General features: G+C 42.9%; 1 protein-coding gene across 1 annotated transcript in view; it reads right to left on the minus strand.

Moving 5' to 3' along the window:
* Window positions 1-16,472, minus strand: part of LOC141051188 (uncharacterized) — a 181,746-nt gene extending 165,274 nt beyond the window's left edge. Inside the window, 6 exon segments of the mRNA XM_073548052.1 lie at window positions 1,870-1,960; window positions 2,158-2,255; window positions 2,331-2,454; window positions 2,537-2,716; window positions 2,846-2,997; window positions 16,409-16,472. Coding sequence (XP_073404153.1) covers window positions 1,870-1,960; window positions 2,158-2,255; window positions 2,331-2,454; window positions 2,537-2,716; window positions 2,846-2,923 — 571 coding nt within the window. The 5' untranslated portion in view covers window positions 2,924-2,997; window positions 16,409-16,472.
* Between the last annotated feature and the right edge of the window lie 2,125 nt (window positions 16,473-18,597).

Raw genomic sequence — 18,597 nt, forward strand, 5'->3', positions numbered from 1 at the left:
CATTACTACATGTTTAATAAAGTTTGTCAAGAAATTTTTTTTTTTTTTTTTTTTAAAAGCACTCCTATAGTTCTCCTTTCTTAATATGCTGTTTTTGGAGTTTACTTAGAGCGGCCAAGTCTAGGATCTTGGCTTTAGCATTATTACGAGTCTGGGTCTGTGTCTAATTCCTTTAATTACTGTCTTTTTTTGTTTTGCTAACTAAATTTCATGAGGCATTTAAAAAAAGTCTCATGTAGGTGGGCTGCCCGGCCTCCATGTGTCCGCTGTGGGATAATACTAATCTCCCTCATTTATTACACTGCCAAACTTTGAATAAAAATGGGAATAATTATTGTTGCAGATATTAAAACAGGGATTTGCTATACAAGTAGGATTATAGAATTCAGATTTCTTTCCTTATTTGCAGATAAGACATTCTATTCCGTCTTCACCTCGGGTTTTTGTTTTGGGGGAACATATACTTACATTGATTATTTATTGTAAAGTGAAATCTGTAAAGGCAGAATTAGTTCCCTATAAACATTCGATGAATTGACTTTCAGAAGAGAATAAATTCTGGAATCAGATCTTGGATTTATCTTAATCAATGGGAAATAATTGTAAGTTCTGCTAATGTTCTTCTCTACGTCACATGAGAGAACGTTCCAATTTATGGTTATTCACAGGTTGCACCGTCCCCCGCTTTTATATAGAAGATCGGATATATTAAAAATTCTACATGACCCAAGCGTCTGGGAAATCCAAATCTGTCACACAGAAACCCACCCTACACATTCCAAGTCCCAGAGATTCTACATCCAGCCAGACACAACTATCTCTTAATCTCACAAACAGTTGCTTGCTTTTGGCATAAATCCCTTCCTGCCAGGGATGTATATAAAAAAGATTCGCATTACATTAAGGTGGAATCTTATGCTGGACACTACGTGTCTGTGTGTCCTCTATTGATTCCTGAGCTCGTTTATCCCAACACCTCTAACCTGGCTTTGCACATCAACTGTGGTGGGCCCGTGTGAGCCCACAAGTGTAACTCAGAGGCGGCCGATCTATCTCATATGTATTGGGATTGCTGGGAAATTAGGGAATTTTGGGAATCGGTTAACACATTTGTTGCTGAGGCCAAATATTGTTTTGTCATTTCATTTTTTTTGCAAGAGTCAAGACGGATTGTCCTACTAAGGATCTAATTACTTCTTGGTTCTTATTTGTAAGATGAGCCATTTTTATAAACTGTATAGTTGCTAAAAATATATTTTTATAACAGCTTGGGCCAAGTTACACATCCCAATAAATGAATTGCTGGGACAAGTAGAAGCAAAGAGTTTAGGAAATACGAACAACAATTATTGATTGAAGCATATTCTTTTCTATCGTCTGAATGAAGTAGTGTCGGGGAAGCATTTAAATAGAAAAAGAAAGAAGAAAAAATGATAATTCCATTATATTTCTTGCGTTTATGTGTCTATTGTTTATATTGGAGCATATGGCTAAAAAGGACTTGGACTGGTGTCTCGTCATAAAAGTAAAGCCCACCATACGGATCATATTCTTTACATGATTTTCTATGTTGTCAGCACACTCTACGTACACTGTCATTTGGCTTTGCAGTTTCGAGATCTGGGAAGGTAAGGGTCAGCATCTTCTAATTCCAGGTAATAAGGTGCATTTTCCGGGCTGTAAGTTCTGGCCGGAACAGGTTTCAACAAAAGAACTTCCAATGCCCAAAGTAATGGGGACAGTTTGGTTTAGCAGGAGAATGGTGACTGCTTGATTGTGATACGGCCGGACCACACCGAAGATAAAGCAGCCACATCCAGTGACTGAGAAGAATCTGTGACTTCTCTGCATTTAGTGGTTACTACTCACCTGGGTAGTCATATGTAGGAATCTCCTCTTTACACCACTCATCACCCCACACATATGTCTCTGCAGTATTAATATGGGTCAGATCTTTATCCTGAAACAAATATTGTAAAAGTCACATACAGGTGAAGAAGTCACCTCAATCAATGATCAGCTCTAATCCTGCCATCTCCACCGTTCTCATTACACAAGTATAAAACATAATACTGGTGGATAAAAGACGACTGAGCATGAGACCTTCACAGCCAACTACACATCATAGGGGAGATCTCATGACACCTCTCCATCTACCTGATGATGCTGAGGAACATCGGGATCTTCTTGTTTACAGTCCTGTGGAAGAAGAGGACGGGTACATCTTTCTGGTGTTGTCCCCTTACTGGATAGATCTGGTGGAAACACAAACGGGGACTGAATTAATTCTTTACATACAGATTATAGGTCATCTTTTGAAGTCCTATTACCTGGTGATGTTATGGGCTGAGGAACCTCCATCATGATGTCCTTGTATAGATCTTTGTGTCTTTCTAAATATTCCCACTCCTCCATGGAGAAATAGATGGTGACATCCTGACACCTTATAGGAACCTGACACATAGAATGATACCGTCATCCCCCGATCCCTTCATAGTGTTACTGTATAATATCTCAGCATTCCCAGCAGTGTCACCTCTCCAGTCAGCAGGTCAATCATCTTGTAGGCAAGTTCAAGGATCTTCTGGTAATTTATGTCCTCATATAGGAGGGGGTTACATGGAGGTCCCGTGATTGGACCCAGTGGTCTTTCCCATCCCTTAGACACAGGGGCCTGACAGTGCTCACTAGAGGTCTTCTTCACTACTGTGTAATCCTGGTTATGGAGAGACACATTAATAAATCTCCCTACAGACATTTCCAGAGTCCTCACCTCTCCAGGTCTGTCCATCTGTTATTCCCATAGATAAGAATGATGTAATGTGACGTCATCAGAATCTCTCACCTCTCCAGTAAGCCGGAAGAGGATCTCTAGGGTGAGGTGTAATAACCTCTCTGCCATCTTGTTCCTGTTCCTATCCATCCTTGACGGGTCAATCTGGAAAGTTCTCTTATATATAGAAGATCTCCACTGAGAGGATCCAAAAATTTAGGGATCTGAATGAGGGAGAAGATGACAATGTAACATCATAAAGTATCCCGTTTAATAATACAATTACTGCAGATAATAAGGGGAAACATATGAGAAGATATGTGTAGATTTTGTGTTTACTCTTTTTTGTATAGACTGACACATGGGTTGCATTAGGCCCCTCCTGAGAGCCCCTGTTCAACCACCGCTGTGCCCAATTTGGACTTTGTGAAACTCCCTGAAAGGTCCAAAACTCAACAATGTGCAAAAATTGTGTCACATTTCAAAGTGATTTAGGCCAAAATTCTGGGCAATGGAGTTCATTTTAACCTCTTGTGGTTGGTAATTCAAATTTTAAAGAACCCATTTTTATTTAGCTACCAGAATCACCTTCCTTCCCCCATAAAGTAATAATCTACAGCTCTGGCAAAAATGAAGAGATCACTGCAAAATTTTCAGTAGGTCTGATTTTTCTCTATATAGGTATATTTTTTAGTAAAATGTAAATTGCGCTTTTATGCTATAAACTACTGACAACATGTCTCCGAATTTCCAAGCACTAAATTTTGTATTTATTTTCAGAAAATGAGAAATGGTCAAAATAACAAAAAAAATGCAGTGCTTGCAGACCTCAAATAATGCTAAGAAAACAAGTTCATAATCATTTAGAAACAACAATACTAATGTTTTAACTCAGGAAGAGTTCAGAAATCGATATTTTCTGGAATAACCATGGTTTTAAATCACAGCTTTCAATTGTCTTGGCATGCTTTCCACCAGTCTTTCACACTTCTTTTGGGTGACCTTATGCCACTACTGGTACAAAAATTTAAACAGTTCTTCTTTGTCTGATGGCTCGTGACTATCCATCTTCCTGTTGATTTCATCCAGAGGTTTTCAATGGGGTTCTGGTCTGGAAATTGGGCTGGCTATGAAACGGATTTGATGTGGTGGTCCTTCATCCACACATTGATTGACCTACCTGTGTGGCATGACGCATTGTCCTGCTGGAAAAAAACAGTCCTCAGAGTTGGGGAACATTGCCTGAGCAGAAGGAATCAACTGTTTTTCCAGGATAACCTTGTATGCGGCTTGATTCATACGTTCTCTGCAAAGATTAACCTGCCCAATTCCAGCCTTGCAGAAGTATCCCCAGATCATCACTGATCCTCCAACAAATTTCACAGTGGGTGCAAGACACAGTGCCTTGTACGCCTCTCCAGGTCTCCATCTAACCATTAGACGACCAGGTCTTGGGCAAAGCTGAAAATTAGACTCATCAGAGAAGATTACCTTAATCCAGTCCAATGTGGTCCAATCCTTATGGTCTCTGGCAAACTTCAGCCTGGCTCTCCTTTGCTTCTCATTGATGAAAGGCTTTCTTCCTGCTTTACTTCACTTGAACCCTGCGTCTAGGAGCCTGTTACGAACTTTTCTTGCCATGCACTTCACCTCAGCTGCCATTCCTTTTGTAGGTCATTTGATGTCATCCTGCGGTTGCTGAGTGACATTCGAATAAGATAACGGTCATCCCGGTCAGAGGAGAGTCGTTTTTGCCCTCTACCAGTCTGTAGCTTTGTTGTCCCTAATGTCTGCTGCTTGACCTTGTTGTAATGGACTGCTGTCTTAGATATTTTAAAGATGGAGACAACATGACACTCACTGAATCCCTCTGCTAGTAAAGCCAGAATTGAGCCCTTCTTCTCCTCACTCAAGACTTTTCTTTTCAACTCCTTTGGCATGGTTAAAAGTTATTTTTTCATTCATATTACTTTTGGGATATTACTAGAACATGTTTTTTCATCCAGCTTGTCCTATTTCAAGAGGATTGTGAACACCACAGCAGCAGGGTTTTTTATACTTTCCTTCGGTAAATGAGATTTGGTTCAGGTGATCACCTAATCAGAAGCACATTAAGTAGAATGAGGTGTACTCTGGTTGGAATTCAACTGACACTGGAATGGAAGTCAGACATGTAGAGTAGCTGATTGTTATAAAACTGTGCAGTGGTGTCTTAATTTTTGCCAGAGCTGTAGTTGCCGCCTTTGAATTGACTGTAACTTTTGAACATCCTTTTTAAAATGTGGAGCCCATATTCTAGATGTGGCCTCACTAGTGATTTATAAAGAAGCAACAATACGATGGGATCGCAGGTTTTTATCTCTTTTTCATACATCCTAAAATTGCGATTGCTTTTGCTTAACATTGAGTGCTGCTGCTCAGCTTACTTGTAACCAGAATATCCAAGTCCTTCTCCTGTTCTGTAGTATCAAGTATACTCCCTTTTAGGCTGTGTTCACACATAGCTTTTTTTTGCGTTGCTGCAAAAACGCAAAAAAAGCATCCCATGCAATCCTATGGGATTCCGCAATGCTGTGCTAATGCTGCGGATTTTTCTGCGGCCGAATCACATCGTGGAAAAATACGCAGCATGCTCATTAATTCTGCAACGCGTGCACATAGCCTTAATGTATATGCGGCAATAGGATTACTTCTAGCTGCATTGCTCTACATTTATCTGCAGTAAGCTTAATTTGCCAAGTGTTTGCCCATTCAGATATCTTATGCAGATCGGTATGTAATGTTGAAATGTCCAGGTCAGATTTTAATATCCTACATACAGTTGCATCTCGCAAAATTAGAATATGATCAAAAAGATAATTTATTTCAGTTCTTCAATATAAAAAGTGAAACTCATATTATATAGAGTCACTACAAACAGGGTGATGTATTTCAAGTGTTTATTTCTGTTAATGTTGATGATTATGGCTTACAGCCAATGAAAACTCAAATGTCATTACCTCAGTAAAATAGAATACTTTATAACTCCAGCTTGAAAATATGATTTTACAATCCGAAATGTTGGCCTACTGAAATGTATATTGAGTAAATGCACTCAATTCCTGGTAGACGGCTGCGCTGACTTTGGTCTTGATAGAACAGAGTGGACCTACACCAGCAGATGACATGGCTCCCCAAACCATCACTGATTGTGGAGACTTCACACTAGACCTCAAGCAGCTTGGATTGTCTGTCTCTCCACTCTTCCTCCAGACTCTGGGACCTTGATTTCCAAGGTCTAGTGTGAAGTATCCACAATCAGTGATGGTTTGGGGAGCCATGTCATCTGCTGGTGTAGGTCCATTGTGTTTTATCAAGACCAAAGTCAGCGCAGCAGTCTACCAGGAATTTTTAGAGTACTTCATGCTTCCCTCTACCGACAAGCTTTTTGGAGATGGAAATTTCATTCTCTAACAGGACTTTGCACCTGTCAACACTGCTAAAAGTACCAATTCCTAGTTTAAAAACAACAGTATCACTGTGCTTGATAGGCCAGCAAACTCGCCTGACCTTAACCCCATGGAGAATCTATGGGGTATTGTCAAGAGGAAGATGAGAGACACCAGACCCAACAATGCAGACGAGCTGAAGGCTGCTATCAAAGCAACCTGGGCTTCCATAACACCTCAGCAGTGCCACAGGCTGATCGCCTCCATGTCACGCCACATTGATACAGTAATTGATGCAGCACCTACCAAATATTGAGTGTATTTACTGAACATACATTTCAGTAGGCAAATATTTCAGATTTTAAAATCATTTTGTCAAGCTGGTGTTATAAAGTATTCTAATTTACTGAGACAATGTGTGATGTTAGTCACTTCTGACGGTCAAGCCGTGAGTCAGAGTGGTCAAGGAGTCCAACGTCAGAAGCCAGGAGGGTACGTCATAAACAGAAGGAAGAGACAAAAGCGTAGTCAGGTAACGTTCCAAAGTCAGAGTACCGAGAGGATAACAGATCAGAGCTGAAGGGGTTAAACAGGCGGATAATCAGAACAAAGTCCAAAGTCAGGCAACAGATCAAACATATAGAACTCAAGGAACAGGAAAGCACAAACCTCACAAGATGAGTGTACGTCTGGCAGTGGTCTGGGAGAAGCTGCTCAGTCAAAGGGAACCTGTCAGCTATTTTTGCCGCTATAAGATGCGGACACTGCCTATCAGGGCTTATCTACAGCATTTTATAATGCTGTAGATAAGCCTCCGATCTGACCTGCAAGATAAGAAAAATAAGATTTATTATACTCATATGGTCAGGGTCCGGCGCCTCCCATCTTCTTGAGTCGCCGCCCCCCTGCTTGCTTCATGGCTCCCCGGCATCGCACTGCTGTGCAGGCATACTTCTCTGCCCTGTTAAGCAGAGCAAATTCCTGCAGTGTTCAGGTGCTGGGTCTCTCTGACCTTTCCCGGCGCCTGCGCACTGCAATACTTTACTCTGCTCTCAACAGGGCAGATAAGTACGCCTGCGCACAAGCGCGATGCTGGAGAGCAATGAAACAAGCAGGAGGGCGGCATCGCAAGAAGATGAGAGGCGCCAGACCCGGACCTGCAACACCCATCAGACTGGAACGCACCGGAAGAATTATAGAATACTGTAGATAAGCCCTGAAAGGCAGTGGCCGCATCTTATAACGGCCAAAACAGGTTCGCTTTAAGTAGGCATGGCCATTACCCGGGAAAGTGAACACCTGAGACAGCCGACGCCTCCCAGTCACAGACTGGCTAGTCGAGCTGTCAATAAACACACTGACAGCTTCAGCACACCCCTGTACCAGACTGGATGGCCAAGCTGTCAGTAACTGCATCCCAGACACCCTGAGGGGTGGAACCGTGACATCAGCTTCCTGGCCCCCCGAAGAAGCAAGGCAAAATGCCCTAATAGTTGTACTCTTAGTGTACATCGGTAAATAATAATAATAATAATAATAATCTTTATTTATATAGCGCCAACATATTGCACAGCGCTTTACAGTTTAACAGTTTCAAAACAAAAGTCATAAGAAACAATGTTAACAATACATGACTCTGGTAAGGTCGATTCTTCGTGGATAATTCCTTGTCCCCCCCCTTCAAACAAAGACCAGCACAACCATTCTTGGGTGTAAAACGGCCACAGCAGCCAATTTATTGATATTTTTGATACGTAAGAGACACTTGGTGAGGTCCTCGAAGCTAAAAATGGGGTCTGGTAGTTTATCATTCCAGGGCATTGCCCCTTCCCTCCCATCCTTACTTCTAACCACGAGACCCAGAAGCACCATTAATCCGAGGGAGTGGTTGCACTCCTGCTAATGTGGTCCTGTCATTCCATCACCGGGTATCACCCAAACTCCTAGTACTGTGACTCTGGCGCCGGGTGTCACCCAATTTTTCCATTAATGTGAATCTGACGTTCCACCGCCGGGTATCACCCAATCTTACCAGACCACCACCAGAACACTGTCCAATGAAGGAGATCCATGTATTTCAGGGATTCCCAAAACCACTTTGTAGCTAGGAGATGTGCATATGATATGCAGATATGGGCACTAATAACAAATACAAATATAACACCTGATCTTAACCATAATTATCCAAGTGTGATTCCTGACCCGCAGCCCCAATGTGCATTTCGCTACAAAGTGCTCTTTACGGGTGTACACTTAGAGTTCAATTGTTGATAACTCTCTTTTGTATAGAAATGTACTACTGATATGCTAGAAGAGGTACTATATATACTTGTGCCCACATACAGAGGCATTATTTTTTCTACATTGCAATCATCTTTCACCTGCTGTCCATGTCCCTTAGATATACATGTTGTTTCCTCAGCCCTATTATTAGTCTTTTTATTAATTATCTTGTCTGTTATAAGTATTCAACCCTTTCACGACCGGAGGTATTTTTATCTTTTCGTTTTTTGCTCCCCTTCTTCCCAGAGACATAACTTTTTTATTTTGCGGCGTGAGCCGTACTTTTGAACGACACCATTGTTTTTAACATATCGTGTACAGGAAAACGGGGAAAAAAAATCCAAGTGTGATGAAATTACAAAAAAAGTGCAGTCCCACAGTAGTTTTTAGTTTTTATTATGCTCACTAAATGCTAAAATTGACCTGCCATTATGATTCTCCAGGTCATTAGGAGTTCAGAGACACCAAACAAGTATATGTTCTTTTTTTATTTGAGTGGTTAAACAAAAATTAAAAACCTTGTTAAAAAAAATAAAAATTCCGCCATTTTCCGATACCTGTAGTATCTCCATTTTTCAAGATCTCGGGTTGGGTCATGGCTTATTTTTTGAGCGCCAAGCTGGAGCTTTTAATGTTATCATTTTGGTACAGATGCAATCTTTTGATCGCCCATTATTGCATTTTAATGCAATGTCGCAGTGAAAAAAAAAACGTAGCTTTGGCATTTTTATACTTTTTTTCTCGCTACGCCGTTTAGCTACCAGGTTAATCCTTTTTTATTGACAGATTGGGTGATTCTGAACTCGGCGATACCAAATATGTGTATGTTTGATTTTTTAAGTTTTATTTTGAATGAGGCGAAAGGGGGTTGATTTGAACTTTATTTTTTTTAATTTTTTTAGATTTTTAAAAACATTTTTTTTTTACTCTTGGCATTCATCAATAGAAGCTGCCATAACCTAAACCGCTCTGCTACATACAGGCGATTATTAGATCGCCTGTATGTAGCAGAATTACTAACTTGTCATTGGGGTCATTGATGGACGGATTTCCGGTGCGATTGCCGGAAGCGCATGTTAAATGCAGCTGTCGGCGTTTGACAGCGTCATTTAACGGGTTAATAGCCACGGGTTGATTGCAAATCCACCCGCGGCTGTTCTGGGCACATGTCAGCTGTTCAAAACAGCTGACATGTGCGGGGAAAGATGTGGGCTCAGTGCCGGAGCCCATATCAAAGGGAGGGAGTCTGACATCGACGTACTATTAACATTATTGCCTATTTTTTTTCCTGATACAATAGAATTTAATAAGTTTTTTCAATCTTTAATTGACTATCGCTGGCTCCATGTTTCTCATGTTTAACATTGTTCGTTGACTCTTGCATGTTAATTTGTGAATGCATGCTGATTTCGTATTGCATTAGACCACTGCAATTTACTAACCTACACAATTTAGGATAAATATGCAGATCATTTGAACAATCTAATAATGAAGGATCACCTCTCCAAACCTTCCTTCAATCCTGTGGAAGAATGTCCTGAATGGAAGCTGTGAATATAAAAAGATTTTTTGGCTCCCTCTGCAAACAAACCCTCTTCAGGAACAACCCAAGGAACCATGGCTCCAACTGGTGGAATACAAGTCCATTCTTCTGACCATCACTGAACTCACAAAGACGTTTAGAGAACCTCGATTATGGGACAGTTCTATAATTTGCTGCCTGTTAGTAACATAGTTTTGAAGGCTGAAGGAAGACCTTATGTCCATCTAGTTCAGCCTATTTTTAGTGCAGCTGTTTTGCATTGCTGATCCTGGGGAAGGCAAAAACCCACTGAGTAGAAGCCAATTTTCTCCATAGGGAAAAAAATTCCTTCCCCTAAGCTGGGTCAACCATCTACCTATAATATTGTTATTTGTAACCTTCTATACTGTTACTCACAAGAAAAGCATCCATTCCTTTCTTAAATTCATTCAGTGAGTTGGCCATCACCACTTCCTCAGGAAGAGAATTCCAGAGCCTCACTGCTCTTACTGTGAAGAACCCTCTTCTATGCTGGTGCAGAAATTGTCTTTCCTCCAAACGAAGAGAATGCCCCCTTGTTCTTGTCACAGTCCTTGGTACAAACAGTTCATTGGAGAGATCTCTGTATTGCCCTCTGATATACTTGTACATATATATTAAGTCTCCCCTAAGTCTTCTCTTTACTAAAGTAAATAGACCTAATTTTGATAACCTTTCTGGGTATTGTAGTGAACCAACTCCATTTATCATTTTAGTAGCCCGCCTTTGAACCCTTTCAAGTTCAGTAATGTCTTTCTTGAGCACCGGCGTCCAAAATTGCACACAATACTCCAAGTGTGGTCTGATGAGTGATTTGTACAGTGGGAGAATTCTGTTTTCATCTTGTGTCCCCAGACCTCTTCTAATATTAGAGCTTAATACATGTTCTGCGGTTGTGTTATCTATCGTCTGGATGTGAGGAACTATCTTAAGGACTGTTGATGCCAAATGGAGCGGGAGACGGTCGTGGTATGGAGCATGGACTGTGACTACAGATTATATTGGCAATACAAAAGCTGTGGACCAACCAAAAGTTAAGAGACAGTGGGTATTGTCTGTTATGGGTGCAGCGGAACTATCGGTCTCAGCATGGGATCTTGCGGACTGAGGACAATGCACTGTAACCATCTACCCAGAATTGCTAGAAGATCGTCGATGTAAGGAATAAAAAATAGTTGTACTGTTAACCTACCTAGGTGATTTTCACAACCTACAACCTCAAACCTTCACAACTGGTGACAGCGTTGGGAACATCTATCTCTGGATAGCATAACAGGGAAAGTTACTGAGTGGTGACTTGGCAGAAGAGATGGCAAACTCCATCTACAAGAGGCTCAAGTTGAGAACCCTTTGCTCTGAGAGAGAGCTAGAGTGGTTGCTGGAGGACATCCGGGTAACCCTAAAACAACGCTTGGCTGAGTGGGACCTTAGACACCCACAGGAGGAGGTCAGTTAAGACGTGAAGGAGGGCAGCTCTATGGAAGGACCACAGCCCAGAGCTGTTATCAAGGTGGCAGAGAGGGACGATTGACTGAGTTGAGACGGATGCTAGCGGCGCTAGGAGAGTGAGCCACGGAGATAGAGCATGGGAGTGCATGTAGTGGTACCCTCAACTGCCCCAGCGCAGATGACAGTGGATAATAGTAGAGATGGGCACACATCTTTAACCCCTTAAGCCCCAAGGGTGGTTTGCACGTTCATGACCGGACCAATTTTTACAATTCTGACCACTGTCCCTTTATGAGGTTATAACTCTGAAACGCTTCCATGGATCCCGGTGATTCTGACATTGTTTTCTCGTGACATATTGTACTTCATGTTAGTGGTAAAATTTCATTGATATAACTTGCGTTTATTTGTGGAAAAAATGGAAATTTGGCGAAAATTTTGCAATTTTCCAAATTTGAATTTTTATGCCCTTAAATCACTTTTTTTTTGTTAGGAAGTTATAAGGGTTAAAAATTGACCAGCGATTTCTCATTTTTGCAACACCATTTTATTTTTATGGACCACATCACATTTGAAGCCACTGTGAGGGGTCTTTATGATAGAAAATACCCAAAAGTGACACCATTCTAAAAACTGCACCCCTTAAGGTGCTCAAAACCACATTCAAGAAGTTTATTAACCCTTTAGGTGCGTCACAGGAATTTTTTTAATATTTAAAAAAAATGAACATTTAACTTTTTTTTCACAAAAAAAATACTTCAGGTTCAATTTTTTTTATTTTACCAAGGGTAACAGGAGAAACTGGACTGCAAAAGTTATTGTGCAATTTTTCCTGAGTATGCTGATACCTGATATGTTGGGGGGGGAACCACTGTTTCGGCGCATGGCAGACCTCAGAAGGGAAGGAGCGCCGTTTGACTTTTTCAATGCACAATTGGCTGGAATTCAGATCAGACGCCATGTCGCGTTTGGAGAGCCCCTGATGTACCTAAACAGTGGAAACCCCCCCACAAGTGACCCCATTTTGGAAACTAGACCCCCCAAGGAACTTATCTAGATATGTGGTGAGAACTTTGAACCCACAAGGGCTTCACAGAAGTTTATAACGTACAGCGGTACAATTAAAAAATCATATTTTTTCCACAAAAATGATCTTTTCACCCCCAATTTTTATTTTTCCAAGGGTAACAGGACCCTAAAAGTTATTGTGCAACTTGTCCTGAGTACGATGATACCCCATATGTGGGTATAAATGACTATTTGGGCACATGGCAGAGCTCGGAAGGGAAGCAGCGCCATTTCACGTTTTTGGCTGGAATTGAGATCGGACACCATGTCACGATTGGAAAACCCCTGATGTACCAAATCAGTGGAAACCCCCCACAAATGACACCATTTTGGAAACTAGACCCCCCAATGAACTTATCTAGATGTGTGGTGAGAACTTTGAACCCCCAAGGGCTTCACAGAAGTTTATAACATACAGCCGTACAATTAAAAAATCATATTTTTTCCACAAAAATGATCTTTTCACCCTCAATTCTTATTTTTCCAAGGGTAACAGGACCCTAAAAGATATTGTGCAATTTGTCCTGAGTGCGCTGATACCCCACGTGTGGGGGTAAACCACTGTTTGGGCGCATGGCAGAGATCGGAAGGGAAGCAGCGCCATTTGACGTTTTTGGCTGGAATTGAGATCGGACACCATGTCGCGATTGGAAAGCCCCTGATGTACCAAAACAGTAGAAACCCCCCACAAATGGCACCATTTTGGAAACTAGACCCCCCATGGAACTTATCTAGATGTGTGGTGAGCACTTTGAACCCCCCAGTGCTTCACACAAGTTTATAACGCCCGGGCGTGAAAATAAAAAAATCATATTTTTTCCACAAACATGATCTTTTAGTCCCCAATTTTTTTATTTTTCCAAGGGTACAAGGAGAAATTGGACCCCAAAAGTTGTTGTCCAATTTGTCCTGAGTACGCTGACACCCCATATGTGGGAGAAAACTACTGTATGGGCACAAGTCGGGGCTCGGAAGGGAAGTAGTGACGTTTTGGAATGCAGACTTTGATGGAATGGTCTGCGGGTGTCATGTTGCTTTTGGAGAGCCCCTGATGCACCTAAACAGTGGAAACCCCCCACAAGTGACCCCATTTTGGAAACTAGACCCCCTAAGGAACTTATCTAGATGTGTGGTGAGCACTTTGAACCCCCAAGTGCTTCACAGAAGTTTATAACGCCTGGGCGTGAATATAAAAAAATCATTTTTTTCCACAAAAATTATATTTTTGCCCCCATTTTTTTATTTTCCTAAGGGTAACAGGAGAAATTGGACCCCAAAAGTTGTTTTGCAATTTGTCCTGAGTATGCAGATACCCTACATGTGGGGGTAAAACACTGTTTGGGCGCATGGCAGAGCTTGGAAGAGAAGGAGCACCATTTGACTTTTTCAACGCAGAATTGGCTGGAATTGAGATCAGACGCCATGCTGCATTTGGAGAGCCCCTGATGTGCCCAAACAGTGGAAACCCCCCAATTCTAACTCCAACCCTAACCCCAACACACCCCTAACCCTAATCTCAGCTCTAACTCTAGCCCTAACCCTAACCCTAGCCCTAATGGGAAAATGGAAATAAATACATTTTCTTTTAGTTTTATTATTTTTCCCTAACGAAGGGGGTGATAACGGGGGGTTTGATTTACTATTTATGGCGGTTTTTATGTTTGGCAGCTGTCGCACGCTAAAAGACGCTTTTTATTGTAAAAATAGTTTTTGCATCACCACATATTGTGAGCTATAATTTTTCCGGATTTTGACCCACCGAGTCATGTGAGGTCTTATTTTTTGTGGGACGAGTTGACGTTTTTATTGGTACCATTTTCGGGCACATGACATTTTTCGATCACTTTTTATTCCAATTTTTTGGGACGCAGAATGAACAAAAACCAGCGTTTCATGAATTTCTTTTGGGGGGGTGCATTTACACCGTTCCGCGTGCGGTAAAATTGATAAAGCGGTTTTATTCTTCGGGTCAGTACGGTTACAGCGATACCTCATTTAGGTCGTTTTTTTACGTTTTGTCGGTTTTATGCAATGAAAACTATTTTATATAAAAAATAATTATTTTTGCATCGCTTTATTCTGCGAGCTATAACTTTTTAATTTTTTTGCGGATGACGCTGTATGGTGGCTCGTTTTTTGCGAGACAAGCTGACGTTTTCAGCGGTACCATGGATATTTATATGCGTCTTTTTGATCGCGTGTTATTGCACTTTTTGTTCGGTGGTATGATAAATCATTATTTTTTGCTTCGTTTTTTTATTTTTATTTTTTAAGGGTTTCGCTAAAGCGGTTAACTAATGGGACAGTTTTATAGGGCCGGTTGCTACGGACGTGGCGATACCAAATATGTGTACTTTTATTGTTTTTTTTTTATTTTCAAAAATTGAATTTATTGGGGAATATTTTTTTTTTTTTAATAATTTATTTAGCGATTTTTTTGTAAATTATTTTTACACTTTTTTTTTTAACTTTATTACGTTGACCCAGGTGGGACATCACTGTCCTGTGACAGATCGCTGATCTGTCACAGGCACTGCTGCAGACTTCCTCATGCCTGCACTTTGTAGGCAGTGAGGAAGTCAGCTCCCTACAGGCCCCCGAAGGTCCCCGTCGCCATCTTGGATCCGGGGACCTGTAGGGAAAGAGCCCCCCGCAGCAGCACTGCACATTGCGCTGCTGTGGGGGGCTCAGGGAAGCACGGAGGGAGCCCCCTCCCTGCCGATGCCTCCCTTTAACCCCCGGTACATGGGGTTAACATGTTGGCGGCGGTCCGTGACCGCCCCTGACACATTGTGCCAGGTGTCAGCTGTGATAGTCAGCTGACACCCGGCCGCGATCAGCGGCGCTCACCACGTGGGCGCCGCTGATCGCTATGACGTACTATCCTGTCCCTGGGAATTAAGTCCCAGGGCACATGGACGGGATAGTACATCTCATGGCAGAATGGGGTTAAGGTACAGAGACATAGCATAGTTTAGTGAAGGCATCTTGAATATTGATGAACATATCCGGTTTTTGAGAACTTCTGTCCTGCTGCGTGACGCGTCAGTCAGTGACTGGCCCAGATTTCTGAGCGTTGGCCTGACCGGAAAATCAAGAGAAGCTTTTAATAACTTGCCTTCTGGAGATCAGAGATGTTACTCTACCGTTCGCAGCACATTACTAGAGAGGTACGCCGTCACGCCTGAAACATACATGAAGAAGATTCGAGAGACTGACAAGCCTGGTACATAAGCACAAGGAGTTTGCCAAAACATTTTACACTGCATGCACTTGGTCTGGGGACTCGGGAAGCAGAATATGTCTTGTATATATTCATGCTGGAACAATTTATATCCAAGTTCCCAGGTGAGTGAAAAAGCATAATTTTGAGATTGAAAACCACTCAGTCTGGATGAGGCTGCAAGATTGGCTAACGGATGCTCTGCCAATCAATCCGGACTACGTGAAAAGACAGCCCAGTGATTCAGGTACAGGAGCTTACAGGAAGGCCAGTGACACCCTGATGGAGAACGGCCGAACCTGGGGGAGCTGTTATCAGCCGATGTAACCCTGGCCTCTCACTGGGGATGACATGGCCATATTCACATGGAGCTGAAAGCCCACCCTAAGGAGAATGCTCAGCAATGGCTGCCTGAGGGGGACGGGAGGCCGACTGCATCAGAATATGGGGATTTTACCAAACCCATGTGATCACCTGAGGGAGAACACACATTACATAGGGGTCCAGCAGAGCCGGACCACCCAGTATTAGTACTGAAGGGGTTACTGCCCCCTGTGCAGCCCAGTAATGGAGGGGTTACTGCCCCCTGTGCAGCCCAGTAATGGGGACTCTCCAGCACCTACCTCCACCTGCAGAGCCGCACTCCACATATATGGCTGCTCTGTGTGCACAGGACCTGGGATGAGGTCACAGGAGGGGAGGAGTCAGGGGTCACATGATCAGGGGCCTCAGTGTATTATTATTATTATTATTTATTGTTATAGCGCCATTTATTCCATGGCGCTTTACATGTGAGGAGGGGTATACATAAAAACAAGTACAATAATCTTAAACAATACAAGTCATAACTGGTACAGGAGTAGAGAGGACCCTGCCCACGAGGGCTCACAATCTTCAAGGGATGGGTGATAATACAGTAGGTGAGGGTAGAGCTGGTCGTGCAGCGGTTTGGTCGATCAGTGGTTACTGCAGGTTATAGGCTTGTCGGAAGAGGTGGGTCTTCAGGCTCTTTTTGAAGGTTTCGATGGTAGGTGAGAGTCTGATATGTTGTGGTAGAGAGTTCCAGAGTAGGGGTGATGCGCGAGAGAAATCTTGTATGCGATTGTGGGAAGAGGAGATAAGAGGGGAGTAGAGGAGATCTTGTGAGGATCGGAGGTTGCGTGCAGGAAAGTATCGGGAGACGAGGTCACAGATGTATGGAGGAGACAAGTTGTGGATGGCTTTGTATGTCATGGTTAGGGTTTTGTAATGGAGTCTCTGGGCAATTGGGAGCCAGTGAAGGGATTGACAGAGGGGAGAAGCTGGGGAATAGGGGGGGACAGGTGGATTAGTCGGGCAGCAGAGTTTAGAATAGATTGGAGGGGTGCGAGAGTGTTTGAGGGGAGGCCACAGAGCATGAGGTTGCAGTAGTCAAGGCGAGAGATAATGAGGGCATGGACTAGGGTTTTTGCAGATTCTTGGGTGAGGAATGAACGGATGCGTGAAATATTTTTGAGTTGAAGTCGGCAGGAAGTGGAAAGGGTTTGGATATGTGGTTTGAAGGAGAGATCAGCGTCAAGGATTACTCCGAGGCAGCAAGCTTGTGGGACTGGGGAGAGTGGGCAGTCATTTACTGTAATTGATAGGTTCGTAGGGGGGTCACGTGAGATGGGGGAAAGATGATGAATTCTGTTTTGTCCATGTTGAGTTTCAGATATCTAGTGGAGAAGAAGGATGAAATAGTGGACAGACATTGAGGGATTCTGGTTAGTAGGGAGGTGATATCTGGTCCAGAGATGTAGATCTGTGTGTCATCAGCATAAAGATGATACTGAAAGCCATGAGATTCTATGAGCTGTCCCAGGCCAAAGGTGTAAATAGAGAACAGCAGGGGCCCAAGGACTGAACCTTGTGGGACTCCGACAGATAGGGGGCGAGGTGAGGAGGTGGTGTGTGAGTGGGAGACGCTGAATGTCCGGTCTGTTAGGTATGATGAGATCCAGGAGAGGGCCAAGTCTGTGATGCCAAGGGATGAGAGGGTCTGTAATAATAGGGAATGGTCCACTGTGTCAAAGGCAGCCGACAGGTCCAGGAGGAGGAGGACAGAGTAGTGTCGCTTGCTCTTGGCAGTTAAGAGGTCATTGGTGACCTTAGTAAGGGCAGTTTCAGTGGAGTGGTGTGACCGGAAGCCAGATTGTAAGCGGTCGAAGAGGGAGCAAGAAGAGAGATGGGAGGACAGTTCAAGGTAGACGTGTTGTTCCAGTAGCTTGGAGGCGTATGGGAGAAGTGATATAGGGCGATAGCTAGATACAGAGGATGGGTCAAGAGAGGGCTTTTTGAGGATAGGTGTGATGGAGGCATGTTTAAAGCTTGAGGGGAAAACACCAGTTGTTAGTGATAGGTTGAAGAGATGGGTTAGGGTTGGGATGAAGACTGTGGTGAGGTTTGGGATGAAGTGGGATGGGATCGGGTCGAGTGCACAGGTGGTGAGATGTGATCTTGAGAGTAGAGTGGAGAGTCGATCTTCTGTAATGGTGGAGAAGTTGGTTTTGAAGGTGGAGGGCTGGGAAGTCGGGAGGAAGGGCTCTGGGGGTTGTTGACCAAAACTGTCCCTGATGTTATCAATTTTCTGCTTGAAAAATGAGGCAAAGTCTTCAGCTGAGATGAGTGGGGAGGGAGGAGGTGCTGGGGGGCGGAGGAGAGAATTGAAGCTGTTGAATAACTGTTTAGGGTTGTGAGACAGGGAGGATATGAGAGATGAGAAGTAGGTTTGTTTAGCTGTGGCGAGTGTGGTCTTGAAAGTAGTGAGGGACTGTTTGAATGCGATGAAGTG

This window comes from Dendrobates tinctorius, unplaced genomic scaffold (genome assembly GCF_039654945.1).
Source record: "Dendrobates tinctorius isolate UK_male_01 unplaced genomic scaffold, ASM3965494v1 ptg000155l, whole genome shotgun sequence".
In the NCBI taxonomy this organism is placed as follows: domain Eukaryota; kingdom Metazoa; phylum Chordata; class Amphibia; order Anura; family Dendrobatidae; genus Dendrobates; species Dendrobates tinctorius.